The sequence below is a fragment of the Pyrus communis genome, chromosome 6, assembly GCF_963583255.1.
Source record: "Pyrus communis chromosome 6, drPyrComm1.1, whole genome shotgun sequence".
Lineage (NCBI taxonomy): Eukaryota > Viridiplantae > Streptophyta > Magnoliopsida > Rosales > Rosaceae > Pyrus > Pyrus communis.
This window is the reverse complement of record NC_084808.1, coordinates 25,700,747-25,716,120: the sequence shown is the minus strand read 5'-3', so window position 1 is coordinate 25,716,120 and position 15,374 is coordinate 25,700,747. Positions and strand designations below refer to the sequence as shown.

At 36.9% G+C, this 15,374-nt stretch overlaps 1 protein-coding gene across 1 annotated transcript; it reads left to right on the top strand.

Moving 5' to 3' along the window:
• The first annotated feature begins 10,700 nt into the window (after window positions 1-10,700).
• On the top strand, window positions 10,701-12,174 carry LOC137737974 (zinc-finger homeodomain protein 11-like). The gene has a single exon (XM_068477568.1). The coding sequence runs from the start codon at window positions 10,815-10,817 to the stop codon at window positions 11,814-11,816; it is 1,002 nt and encodes a 333-aa protein (XP_068333669.1). The 5' UTR covers window positions 10,701-10,814; the 3' UTR covers window positions 11,817-12,174.
• The last annotated feature ends 3,200 nt before the right edge of the window (window positions 12,175-15,374 follow it).

Here is a 15,374-nt window from a genome sequence, read left to right as displayed (position 1 = left end):
AGTAAAGCATAAAGAAAACACATTTAGCACCAGAACCCGAGTGTACCAGTGTTGTTTTTGTTGCATCGGGAAGAGAGCTTGGAATTCTTAAGTTTGAAGGGAGAGGGGAGATCTTAGAAATTTAGAACGGCATAAAGCAAGTGTTTGTTTCTTTACATGCAATGCATGGCTTGCTTCTGCTTGCGACTGTAGTATCTGTTAGGTTTACAGTGGTGTCTGCTCGGTCATATATTCCTATTAGAAAAACAAAAACATCCTTTTCTTAGTGGGAAAGGAAATGTATTTTACCATAAAACCCCCAGTGCACACCTCAGGTTAAGAAGCTTAAACCCCTTTTGTCCCAATGCACATCTCAGATTAATGAGTTAACCATCAAAATCTAACGAGTGTCAGGCCAAAAAGGGACAACAAACACGAATGAAATCCGAGATTATTTTGGAGATACACTCGTTTAGTTACAATTTACATACACAAAACTAATCACATTGCTGACACACTCTCTAATCGTAGCGAACTCTATTATTGTATGTGTGACAGACATGTATTGTAAACTGTGTTAACAATATGGTTAATTTTGTATACCAAAATAGCATAACTTGATTAAATAAGTATACATCGAAATTACAAAAGCACAGTATAGTGATGTGGCAAAGAGAGACCAGTAGACTGGATTTGGCCTTTATATTCTGAGTAGACAAAAGCAGGGCAAATGATAAGAGATGTAGGGGAGGGAACAATTGAAAAAAGATACTTGGCTTCTCAAGGGTATTGTTCAAATACCCTTTATTCATCCATGTCAGATTCTTCAATATAACAGCCTTAATTTGCTTAGATTGCAGACTTATGATTTGGGTGAATCTAAAATTCCTTGTTGGTGTCTTGGGTCCCTCCATCCATCGCTTTACACTTTAAATCCTCCCCTTCCAAAAACCAGCACACATAAATACCCTTCTTGCATCTACAGGAAGGTATCTTGTTATCTCCTACTACTTCTCTTCTTGTTAATCTGTTTTTTTGTCGAAATCAAACTATGATTTGCAGTAATCACAGTGTGTTTATTCTTCTTCTTATCTGTATTGGGTTCTTAGTAGTTCAACCAGATGAAGTCTGTGCCCTCACTAGTATAGGTGTTGCCCTCAGACAGAACCGAGACCAATATCATCAAGGGATTTTGCCGCAGAATCAGCGCAGTCTCAAGGCTGTCACAGTGGAGGCAATGAACACTGAGAAGAAGAATTCAACAAACAAAAAGAACGACTTTGATCTGAATCAGTCGAGCAAAAGAAGAGTGCGACGAGGATCGGATCCTATCCACAATAAGGCTTAAAGGAGCAAAGCTGACATTTTTACACACAAAGTTGATTTGATTTCAAACAATGCAGCAAAAAACAGAGGGCGGTGAATTGCTTCAAAGTTTCAAAATTCAAGAGCAACTTTCATATGTTGGTTGGTCTTTTTTCCTGTCTTGCTTTTGGTGTTTTTCTAATAGAGACGTGTATAGTGAAGTAACAGAGGAAATCACTGAAGGGTTTCAACGACTGTGGAGGCAACGCCATCTCTATATTTTGAGCCAAGATCATAAATGAATGAGAGACATTAGATATGACGGCGGCGCCTCCAAAATGAATGAAAGAATATAGGTGTTCAAATTTTTTCTACTTTTATATTTTTTTTCTGAAGAACAATGTTCTATTTCGTTTGCATCAGTGTTTGAGTTTTCTTGCATATTATAGTGAAATTCTTTTGTAATCACACAGCTCTCTTACTAGAATGTTACAATGGGTTTAGAACATAGATTTATTTGTCAGCAAGAATGGGTTTACAATGCAGTAAGTTGACATCCAGAGTGAGTAAGAACATGGACTTTATGAAATGGAACATATTGGGTTTAGAAGGGTAGGAACATAATTAATTATTGGGAATTCAAGTGTTGGACGGTTCATTGTAGAGTTTACGTCCTGTGTTCCGATTCCCACATTTTGCTTTTGAGGCAAAACGACAACAATTTTATTAGCGTTTTAAGAAAATGTACAAATTACAAAGAAGACAACCTGAATTAAATCTGACGGATCCTCAAATAGAAATAACTCCAAAACAAAAAAAACAAAGCCAGTTTGGCCAATCTAATAGCCACCATATTGGCGGATCCTTTAGTGTGACAAGCACAAGAACACAAATAGCACTACAAAGCCAAACAAACTTCAATCCCGGCAACTAGAAGTTCAGTCACTTCATAACCCGCCACATGAGAGACTTTACCCATAAAATCGCCAATAAAACCGGTAAAGGAAACTCTTTGCATACAAGCAGCGCCAACTGCAATAGATCTAGCAAACCAACCTATCAACATCACTCTTGTAAACCCTTTTACAACGGTTGAGAACCCTACCAGAAAATTTGTCTCCCTCCTCATGAATTTGAAGCGCGAGATAAGATGCCAACAGATGACATGAACCCTTACGAGCATTACGTCCGTAAGGTTTTCCTCTCCGTATTGTGGAGTCAACTAAGGGAGATCTACTGCATGTTGCAAGTATTTCGACATCGGTGAGAGGCCTTCCTAATGAGACGGGGACTATGCAGAACATCACACTTGAAAATATGTTAACTCGAGGACTTGAATTAGGCAGAATATCAACTTAAAACTATTAATCGAACCAATCCAAATAATCGGTTTTCCACAACATAATGTATTGTTTATCTAATAACTGCGCAGTGAAATTATGTCACTCTTATTTATTAGGGTTTCAGTATTTTTATAAAGGAAGACCAACTAGTTCTTGATTCAAAGAGGAACTGCATGTTTTCAATTGTTCACTTGGTTTTTTTTTTTTTTTTTTTTTTCCGCTGAATTTGGTCGTATGATAAATAATTGCTGGTAGGTTTATGAATGACAAAGAATTGTTGTCATGTAACGTTTGTTTGTAGGTCGAATAAGAAGCGCTATCTTAGGGTTAGGAACAAGCGGATGACTCCGACAATACTAGTTACCACCGATCAGTAGTATCAGAATGGGCCAGTCTTTGTGAAGACCTTATCTATCCGATTCTGGATAAGTTGTTGGAAACGAGCAACCATCGTCGCTTCTCTGCTGTTCGCAAGGAATGGCGTTGTCATTCAAAAGAGTATATTCAGGCGACCCAAATGTGTCAGGAACTACTTCCTATGCTCTTGATCCCTTCTGAATCAGAATCGAAAGGAAATACTAACACAACAAACTACATATTAGTGTACAGCATTTCTGAAAGGAAAGCTTACACGAATTTTACGTTACAAGTGTTTTCTGGTGAGAGGTGTTGTGGCTCTAGCCATGGTTGGTTGGCCAGAATAGATCTGGTAGACCTACCTATGATCATAGCTCTCGTAAACTCTTTCAGAAAAGAAGCGACCATTCGTCTGCCTCCTCTAGAGTTGAAAGTAAAAGATATGATCCCAAAACACCACACGAATCCTTTCAAGGATTAAGTTAAAAAGGTTGTACTGTCGCTGATCCCAAATTGAATCCAGACAATTAAGTGGTCGCCGCGTTATATGGTAATTAAGATCCCAAATTGGCTATTACAAATGCAGGACACAACTATTGGACTTCTTTTAGTAAGGAAATGACTGATGTATTTTACAAAGGCCATGTCTATGCAATTGGAAATTGTAGGCATGTGGTGACACTCAAGGTTGGTACGTTATACATAACGAATTTTGTACCTAGTGCAGACTTGGGATTTTCTAGTTGGGTATATATTGTGGAATCAACGAAGGGAGACCTATTCTATGTTCGAAGCATTCGAACAACGATGAGAGCCCTTCCTCATGAGTATAGAATTCATCGTTTACAAGTTGGTATTCCATGATAAAGCTGTTGAGCATGTTGAGGTGAAAAGCATTGGAGATGAGGCTTGGTTTGTCGATAGCAAAGGTTCATTCTCAGTTGTGGCTTCAAGTTTCCTGAGTGTACACCAAATTGCATACACGAATGAATATAGAAGAAAACGGCAAGGATTTGTTGAGTGAGACATGGTTATGTTCAATTCACCCCAGTACTAACTTTGCAAAAACTGCAACTTGGATTGTGCCAAAAATCTTTGCCCTGTGAACATAACTTTTCTTCCTATAATGTCTGCTAGTTCATCTTACAATTCTACTTGTTTTAGGTAACTGTCAAACTCCCTATCTTATGTTTCATATATTGGAATTCTCATCATTTCTTATATGATTTAATTAGTTGGTTTATATGTTGTTTTCAATTCCAAACGGTATGGAATCATATGTTCAAAACGTTACTGGCCCTCTGATTGGAGCTTATGGACCTTTGAATAGCACTTTGGCTTAAACTAAGATAATATTCTGAGCATAGTTTTTCTTTTCAATTTATGTACCTTTTCTATTTTCAACGTAACATTGCAATTAACTAACTATTGATTTAGCGATATTTTTTTAATAATGTTAAGAGTTCTTTTCGTGAGGAACTTACTTGTCTCTCCACTTATGATTAACGTATCTTCACCATACGAACATTGTAATCGAAACCATTTTTCATTTTCTTTCTGATTAACAAATCCCCCTCCTCCATTAAGCATATTTTAAAATGTTTGCTTGAAGTATTGAATTACCTTTGATGTTTAAGCAGTAATGCTTATTTACAAAGATAGGTTCATCTTAAAGCTAATAAGTTTGTCCTTGACTTCAAAGCTACTGCCCACGATAACTCATTTTTATTTGGAGATGGCATCAAGATAAAAGAGATTATCCACTAATCTACAATTTCTATAATGCATGTGTTAGAATTCGACTTAGACACAACCCTTACTTGAAAACGAATATTATTTTTACTTTGTATCTATCTTTTGGAAGCAAAATCTAAATTATTTGCTGCTGCATGATTGAAGAACAAATGAATAATTAGAGAAAATAAAAAAGGGGATTAGTGATGTGATTACATATGCAAAAATAGTAATAAGATAATGCTTATCCATCCTTTGGGGGATTTAGCAGGCTCTGTGTGGGAAGTGGAGGATATTTTAGTTTTGGGTGGAAGCTGGTTGGGTGTTTATCTTGTTGTGTAATACTAATATTGCATGAATAAACATAAATGCTTTTAGGTGGATGCTGATCCACCCCATAAATATAATTTCAAGCGGCTCTTGTGATATATTATCCCCTTCTCTCTACTGCGTGCTCAGCAAAGGATAAAAATTTGATGGTCCATATTATAAAATGGTGCCCACACCTGCCACTTGTAATGGCAATAGACCCTTCTGGAATCTGGTTCTGTTAATTAATCAGCTATAGCTTCACATCTCTCAAGTTTCTAGTCTCGTAAAAAAAATGACGATATCTCAAATTAATAATTATTAACCTTTTTAGCTTACTGTAACTTATAACTACCTTCCCTAATATGATTTTCACTTATTCACATATCATTAGTTGTTGAATTTTATCACAAACCACATCCATAATATTATTAGTTGGTGCTATAAACTCCAAAAGACTGGCCTAAGTGAAGGTAGAAAAAGTTTAGAACTCTTAATTTTAATGTGAGTTTGAAATCCCAGTATGCATTTTTTTGAAGTAACAAATTTTATTCTAACGTACCATTGGATCCAGGAGGGATTTGTCATTGCGTGTGGAAAATTATCTAGGTGGTTTTTTCGTTTTTTTTTTTTTTTTTTCCTGCGTTTCCTTAATTAGATTCTTCAGTTTTGCCTTGCGTGCCAAAGACACAGAACCCAGATTGAAAAAAGGACAAATTGGAATGAACCAATGAAGGTTTGTGAATGTAATATAAAATCGTGGAAGCACTCGAAACTAATATTACCAGAGAGAGAGAGAGAGAGAGAGAGAGCCAATTGACATAAGTGGGGTGTGATTATCCAATTGGGGTGTGATGTTCACACCCTTCTAATTTACGGACGTCAAATCGGATGAATTAAAAAAATCAACAATTAAAAATTAACAAAAAAATATATAAAAAGTAAAATGAAATATATAGATAATACACCCTATCCAATTCTGTTGCCTTACCGTTTATGTCTATTTGCTCATTGCGCGTGCAGTTGGAGAATGACAGAATTGTCAGAACATTGTTTGAACAATTTTTGACTCCCTCAATTCCTAAAGCCATTCTCTTTCTATGGCCTATACCCAAGTAGCTAGCTAGGTTTCTAGTTGAGCATACAAGTCACTAATCATTATTTTTTTTCGATTCCAACTAATCTCTGTTCTTTTTTATGCTGGCGTGCATTGGTTAGAACGGATATAATTCTTTAAACAATAATTTTGTATTTTAAAAACGAATTAACTTTTCTACTTTAATATGAAATAAACTGTGTTTCGGTCGATTATTTATATGTTTAGAATTGATCGGACACATGTGTATGAGTTAATTGTGACCGTTTATACATGTGAGGTCTACAAGCTATAAGGTATCAATAGCTGAAATCACTCCGACCATGTATGCCGTCCTTCTTAATAGGATTTGGGAAGAAAGTTGAGACCCCATAGTGATCTTATTTTCTATTTTCTTGGATTCTAACAAAAGCATAATTGAGGTTTATAAACATAAACGACAAGGAAACATCACATCTGAAGCAATGGATGGAGAGATTAGGAGGAGGATTACTCCAACGTTTTGTGCCTTTTGTTTTCGTTATGAGATGACTAATGTCTAATCTAAATGCTGTTGCCATGATTAATATAAAACATGGCGTGTGTGTGGGCGTGGCCGCATTTCTTGCTACAATCAGTCCATTGCAACGCGTGGATGGATCATTGAGAAGATAACTGAGGATAGGACTAGAAACCGACATGCGTTTTAATTGTAGAGCAGGATTCTCTTACTTTAAAATTTTTCTTTCGTTCATTCTCATTTTATTTAAATAGTTATATTAAATCACGTCAACATCATTTTATGTTGATTTTTTTAAAAAGAGAAAAAAACCAAGAGGAAGGTGAGAATGAATGGCAGAGAAAGGGAGATTTAGATAATAGAGAATCATACTCCTTTAACTTTTGATTAAAATTTAACTTTTGATTGAAAACACTTTTTTTTTTTAATTTTCTGGTGATGACTTGTTTTTCTTACTAGTCAAGCAGCCTGTATTTGTTACTGGAAGATCCAGTTAACCTAAAGACGGTGTCAATTTGCCATCATCATCATCATCATCATTAATATTTGATGGAGGGATGGACTAATAAGTTTAATTGACAAGTTGTGGCCTCGAATTTCAACTCAATTAATTCAAGGCTTTCTTATGTTTTTCAACCGTAACCGTTGTTAGCAATTGGTGTTGCATATTACCAATATGTTATAATGACAAATGCTAAGGGAAATCCCTCAAAGTGAGGTTCTTTGTGAACTTTCTATCACCTCACATTTTAATGTCAATTTTCGTGTCAATATTATAAAACATCGTGTCAAAACATAAGGTGACAAAGAATTCACAGACAGTCACACTTTTGAGAGAGTTTCCTTAGCATTTTTTGCTTATAATATAAGTGCGCGTCAAATTTATATTTCAAGAAATGCTAAGGAGGCTTTCTTCTTGTATTCTTTGTCACATCACAATTTAACATCAATTATCGTGTCAACGCTATAAAGCATAGTGCAAAAAACATGAGATGACATAGAGTTACCATTTTTGAGAGTCTTTTTAACATTTCTTTTATATATTTTTTATGTATTTAGAAAGTATATACTTGGCTTCTTTCATTTGAATACTCCTTCTTACTTACTTACTTATCAATCACATTTGACATGTGTGCATAAAAGTTAAATTTCTTGTTTTTGATAAGTTATTTGTTCATGTCTTAAGCCCTGATTTAAAGAGAGCAAATTGTGGATTTGTGGTAACAAAAATTCCATTCCTCTGATTGGTGGTTTTTGCCTAACGTTTTATAAAATGTGGCATGGTTTCATCTCTCTTGATGACCAGTTCTGATTTAAGGAAGAAATGGTGATCGAGGAGAAATGGATTCGTTGTGCGAAAAGTGTGTTACCACCCGTGGCTGCCTACCTAGCACAAGTCATGGGCCCACTTCAACAACACCGATATTATTTTCACTTGGCCACCTGTTCAATTCGTCAGGTGTGAGGTTTTATTGCAAAATGCCTCAGTGTTAGTTAAAGTGGGGTAATTCTATTTAAAGGGCTTGTTCTCAAGCCTTATGGCCTATGTGAGACAGAGGAATTTTGACACTCTCCCGCACGTGAAACCCCATTTTTTGGGTCACACGTGAAGTTCCACACATCAACAACCACGTGGAGCCAAGCCGGGGCTCACCAGTTCGCGTGGGGTCAATAGGGACCCACCCATTCATGTGGCATCTCTTGGCCTACATGGAGCCAAGTCAGGGCTCACCCATTCGTGCGGGGTCAAAGAGGAACCACCCGTTCACGTGGCAGTACCGGCCCGTCCCCTGACTCTAATACCATCTTAAATTTTAGGTAGACGGGGCATGGGCCCACTCCAACAACACCGATATTGTCCCCACTTAGCCACCTGCTCAATCTGCCAGATGTGGGGTTTTAATACAAAAGGTCTCGGTGATAGTTATAGTGGGGTAATTCTATTTAAAAGGTTTGTTCTCAAGCCTTCTGGCTGATGTGGGACATAGGAATTCTAACACTCCCTCGCACATGAGACCCCATTTTATAGGTCACACGTGAAGTTCCACACATCGGCAACCACGTAGAGCCAGGTCAGGGACCCACCCATTCACATGGCATCTCTTGGCCTATGTGAAGCCAAGTCAGGGCTCACTCATTCACACGAGGTCAAAGGAGACCTACCCGTTCACATGGCAGTATAGGCTCGTCCCTTGGCTCTGATGCCATCTTAAATTTCAGGTAGATGGGTTGTGGGCCCACTTCAACAAGACCGATATTGTCCCCACTTGGCCACCTGTTCAATCCGTCAAGTGTGGGGTTTTAATACAAAGGGCCTCGGTGTTAGTTAGAGTGAGGTAATTCTATTTAAAGGGTTTGTTCTCAAGCCTTCTGACCGATGTAGGACAAAGTAATTCTAACAATATTTTGTAATACTATAGTGATACATGGCATTGCATGCTACTGCTTTGAAATTCTTGTATGTTTGATGTTCCAATCCTTATAATCTAATAAAAATAATACTTGGCTACTTAAGGGATGAGTAAGAGTTCTTACTCACAATTGTTCGCTACCAGGTCATTGAACTTCATAATCGTTCACATTATAAATCACTATATAAAGATCGTCTATGCAAAAAATCAATTAAAACTAAGGTCATTTAGTCATCGAAGTGTATAAAAACAGATGTACGAAATTGATAAAAACATTACAACTGTTTATGTATTTGCTACAATATATTAACCAAACGATTTTAGTTTTAATTCATTTTTTGCTGAGATGATATTTACCGGATGACTCGTAATATAAACAATTCTAATCATAAGTACAAAACTCTGTAATTCAAATACGAAGAATTTTAAGTACGAAGTTCTACTTATCTTTGAGTAGTTAAACATTATTCAACTCAATAATTCATTTCAAAGTCCTAATAAACTTTCAAATTTTGATTTATACCAAGACAAAAAGCGAAGAAAGTATTCAAAAATTGGTTTTTAGTTTGGTACAGCACAGAAGAGGAGGAGGGAATCCCCAGAGCCACAGGGCCACAGAGCCACAGGCAAAGCAAAACGATGCGCACCAGAAGGCACTGGGAGCTAGCTGTGTGCTGAAAAACTATGTACTCTTTGAACTGCGAATCTTATGTGTACAACCTCAGTCGCATGACACGTACACGTTTCGTTGGGTGGCAGGTGTCTAAAATTTGAATCGCTGACTCCAAAAATTCCAAACTTACATAAGAACAAAGAAAATTTGCACAATAGTATATGAATTTTTTCCAATTTATCAAATTATCACCTAGACTAAAGAAATTTACAGTTGACCACTCAAATTTTGAATTATATTCGAGCACATATGTGATATGTCTGCTTCTATTCATTCTCATTTCCGTCGGATAATGGCTCGTGACAAGAAGATGTGCACTTTGTAAAAGCTATTTTCGTAATTTCAATCTAACATGGTCTAGGTTTGATGAGTTCTGAGTTTTGTAGGAGAAAAAAGTTGTATTAACACATAATTTAGCAGCTATGAGATGTCTATTCAGTGATGAACAGTCCCAGTATTTTAAGAGTTGTATGGTATTCAATTTGGAACATATGTTTAGTTTTTTTTTTATTTTTTATAATCAAATGAAACATTTGTTAGATTAGATATTACATAAGAAAGCTGACGGAGTTTAAATCTGTACTTTTATCCTATGCCGACATTCTTCTCCATCACTGTGATAAGGAATCACTTCCGTTCACATGAGTAATTGTACACAATTATAAAGGTTAAAAGGAATACCATTTATGCAATTTCTCCAAAAATAAAAGAGGATAAAATGAAAAGAATTAAATGAGAGCCTAATTTATTGCTCTCAACAAACACATGAAGCCACAGACTGACATACGTTACCTCAGATTAAACCCCCATCCCGTCAAGAAATGAGAGAGATTTTTTCCCCTAGCTTAGTTAGGTGGTTGAGAATATTGGTCTGTGTTTTTATGGAGCTAAAACAGGTTTAGGTACACCACTAATTATTGGATTAAATTCCCATCAAATATCTCTGCCCCCACTAAACACCCCATCTATATATTTGTCTTCACTTCTCATTACATCCCTCATCACCCCAATCATCCTCCAAAACCCCATTAAAGTTTTCAACTTTGAGCTTTCACACCCTAAGAACAAAACCCTAATCAGTTTCTTATGCTTCTTCTCGCCTAGAGCTATGAACTTTACCACTGTCACCGCCACCATCCAAACCCCAGATACGGACACCGAACCGCCCTCGCCGTCGGACCCCAAATCCAACTTCTTCAGCAGCAGGTCCTTATCCTTCACCAACGGCGCGTTCCAGCCTCACTCGACGCCGACAATGGTGGTTGCCTACAAAGAATGTCTCAAGAACCATGCTGCCAGCTTAGGCGGCCACGCTCTCGACGGTTGCGGCGAGTTCATGCCTTCCCCCTCCTCCAACCCAGCTGACCCGACCTCGCTAAAATGCGCCGCTTGTGGCTGTCACCGCAACTTCCACCGCCTTGACCAGTACAGATCCAAAAGTAATGTTATTCGCAACCCCCACCGCCTGCTACCGGCGCCGAAACCAGCTCACTACAACCACAGCTCAAGCCCCAGCCCGAGCTCGAGCCCCAACCCAACTTTGAGCCCGCAGTCTCCACCGCCAGTCTCCCACTTGCCCCCCTCCTATTTCGCTTCCCCGCCGCAAATGCTGCTCGCTCTCAGTTCCGGCTTCTCTGGGCCGTCTGATGAGCACCCCCACCAGCACCAACTCAATCCGACGGCTGTGAAGAAAACGGAGAAGTACCCAGGTGAGAAAAAGAGATCCAGAACAAGGTTCAGCCAAGAGCAGAAGGAAAAGATGTCGTCTTTTGCCGAGAAAGTGGGGTGGAGATTGCAAAAGAGCGAAGAAAGACTGGTGGAGGATTTCTGCAGCGAGGTGGGGATTGGGAGGGGAGTTTTCAAGGTTTGGATGCACAATAACAAGCACGGTCGGAGGAGATTGGAGAGATCGGGCGGTGGAAACGGCAGCATAGGCGGCGGTGGGAATATGAACAAAAATGTCAGTGAGATCAACGGTGATGGTGAAAGACTTGGTTTTGACTCCATGAATGCTCACATCGCTGGCTACAATGTCAATGCCAACCCCCTGAACGAAGGCAGCAGAGCAAGTTTCCACCTTTCCAATAATGGGTCGTCGTCTTCGTCCTGAAACAGAGAGAAAGATGGAAGCTTTGGGAGATATTAAAGTTAATTAATCACGCTTATTAGTATAAACATCTCTTGTTAATTCGCTAGCACGTTCGTTAATTAAGGCTACCGAGTACTGACTGATCTGCTACTGTTTTGGCGAGGTCGAGAGGAAGGGATTAGAGAGGATAACGATTAAAGAGAAAGTTAATCATATGTTTAGCTGAAAGATATTATTCTTAATGCAAAGTTAATTAGTCGATGTTTTTAGCTTTCCATTAGTAATATAAAGTTGTTTTCTTATGCAGACATGTTTGTTTGTTTTCTAGCTGCTGATTAGTCTTTTTCCTTGTGGTTTAACGATTATAATATTTGATATTTCCATTTTTGGGTGGCATGAACATCCTTTGGGAATTTGGTGTTTGGTAATTTTAAATTCCCTTTAAATGTTTAATATTATCCATTAAGCTTAAAGGCAAAGCCTTCCCCATGCTTGTTTGTCTTAAATTATAGGGCACTCGCATTCCTAATTTTATTGAATTAATTTTTAACTTGAATAATATTTAGTTATTTAAAGGATGAGTGAGGGTTCTTATAAGGAAAAAAAAAATAAAAAATATTGCTTGTTGATGATTTATAAAATTTCGCGTTTGTAATGAAAACAGTTTATATTATAAGTCACTTTATAAAGATCGTCTTTGTTAAAATTTAAATAAAACTAAATTCGTTTGGTTGTTGAATTATATAAAAATAGATAAGGAAATTGGTAAAAGTATTATGAACCTTTTATGTATTTGTTACAATGCTACAATATATTAACTAAACGATCTTAGATTTAATTTATTTTTTACATAAATGATCTTTACAATGTGATCATAATATGAACGGTTATGAATCATAAACATAAAGCTCTCTGATTTGAACATGAAAAGTTTTGAGTAGGAATTCCTACTCATCTTTGAGTAGTTAAGTATGATTCAATCATATTGTATTATACTATTATTGGTATGACAGGTGTTATTCACATTTAGATACTATTGTTGGGAAAAGTATCCTCGTCGGATCCTTTTCATGAGGATTTCGAAGATCGTGCAATTATATCCGTTTATCGTATATCATACGATCAGTTTTTATTAGGTACTATTTATATTTAATTTAAAATTTAAAATGATTTCTAACCGCAAATGTACGATGAATGGACATGATTACACGATTCCCGAGATCCCTAAAAAAAAAATCCGATGAGAATCCTTCCCCATTGTTGGTTCGAGATAGTATTGGAGAAGCTCCAAATCATTCAACACAAATGTAAGTAGGAGGAGATAAAAAAAAGATTAGTGGTAATTAATTTTCATGAGATAGGGCATAAGATTATCAGGTCGAGATCTAGAACCGAGTCCCCGTGACTCTTTAAATTGAGATAGATTTGGGACCAGCAAACAAAAATTAATAATCTCCTTCATCAAACTTGTTCTTTGGCCTTATAATATTAATGTTTCCCTTCTGACATCACCAAATCCACCGTTCCCATACTTATGATCCTCAGTTGTCTGTCAAAGTTGTGCAAGGTCCTTTCATTTTCATAGTTTTCCCTTCACATTTCACTCAATCACTGAGAACGGAAAGACCCCTTGCACAGAACGGGTCCACAATTTTAAATGACGTTCTTAGTAATGTTATGTCGAGAAAAACTTATTACACATGAATTTGCATATCTGATTTAAGATGCGATTGTAGTAATATGTATGTACTATAACAAAGGAAGATTACATCAAAATTAAGATACATCTCAACAAAAACAAATATAAATAACCGACACACTGCTCTAATCAAGTAACGTAACGTGAGTTGCTTTGCCATGATGTTTAGACTTAAAACGAGGAAAATGATAAACTACGGACGCCCGGATTAGGTACGAAGTTTGAACCCAGAAGGGACACATGTAAAAGATGTGTTGTCATGCTGTGCATGCAGTTGTCTAATTTTGAATGCTAAAGATGATTGCCTGGGCTTTTAAGGCAAGCCAAGGAGGAGAGGGGTTTGGCTTTTAATCCAAAAAATAATAATTAAAATTAGGGTTTAGGTGATGGAAGCGGTGCCCAGGAGCCTGTACAAACGCCACCTTCCTTGTTTGATTGGTTGCTTAAAACGGCAAGCATTGCTGATGAATATATTTATATATAAATTATAATCCAGTATATATATATATATATGTGTTGATGAACGATCGTGATGATGACACGTTTCTCTCGGAGATTCTCCTAATCCAATTTTGTTGTAATCAATTTGATCCACGGCCCTATTTGTACACACGTGTCAAGAATCAAAGGTTAAGTCCTTGTTCTTTATTCTTCCTTACTTTACTTGGGACTTAGATCTCTTCATATTTTAATTTGGATTTTTAACTGATTTTGTTGGAAGATGAATTATTTGTTAGGCAACAAATAAAAAAGAAAGAAGCAATGCTTTTGACATTCTCGGTTGGTTTGTTTGACAAATACGTGAGGGCTTATTGGGAAAATGGAATGGCTTCATTCTTTTGGGGCCCAAATCTTTACAAATAGAAGACCGAAATTGTTTGTGAAATGTCACTTAGAGCGGCAGGCATTGCAAATTTGAAAGTAATGATGTTTACGCATACTGACGTGAGTTTAATTTTCATCGATTTTTCAAATAATTAACAATTTAACTCACTAGCTTTTATCGTTATTAAAAAAATACTGTTATATGATGAAATCAGTTTTAAGTGGCAAATCAAATAAGGACAAGCGAAGGCTATTGTTGCAACTAGCCATTTTAGCTACTTATAATGTTCCAAAGTTTCCGAAAACGCTTTCAGCAGTGTTTTACAACATGCTTATAACTTATCATCTACTCAAATCTCGTTGTAACATGATGCACTGCGTGATAGTGTTCTATTACATGTGGAGTATGTTTGTTCCCAATTATCCCATATAAAAATATAGGATACTTAGGGTGGTCCCTCTCAAGGACTCCTCTCTTTAGAAGACCGTTTTCAAAGGCAAGTCCTGTCGATGAGCTCTCAAGTATGTCAAAAACAACATGGGAACAAAAATGAGGGCTCCACTTGAACCTTCCTACGAACAAAATTTATACTCTCTAGCTTTCGTGACACCAAAACCAACGGCTCTCTTTTGAGTTTTGACAAGTTTAGGACTCTTTATATCAACCTTAATTCAAATTGAGCAATGAATAAATCACGCTAAAGTCTTCCTTCTTGGTGCTTTTTGAACTTCTTCACCACACAATTTCCACTTCTTTGCATTTCTTCAAGCTTTTTCTCCTCCTGCAATTTGATATATAAATAATGATTATCGCTCTTTGTAGCGACAAAAAGAGAGCAACAGTTAACACATATCATTTAACTTGTATATACGATCAAATATTAAGTGTATGGATGAGAAATGTGTTATCTAATATTCAGAGTTTGTCACAACTACACTCAATTTTATTTCTTATTTGAGGAAAAATGTAAAAGATAAATTAAAGTTGGGTACAAACAAAATACTCAGTCAATAAATTGGCCGGCTGTGGCCATCATTATCAAGAAATTAGCATG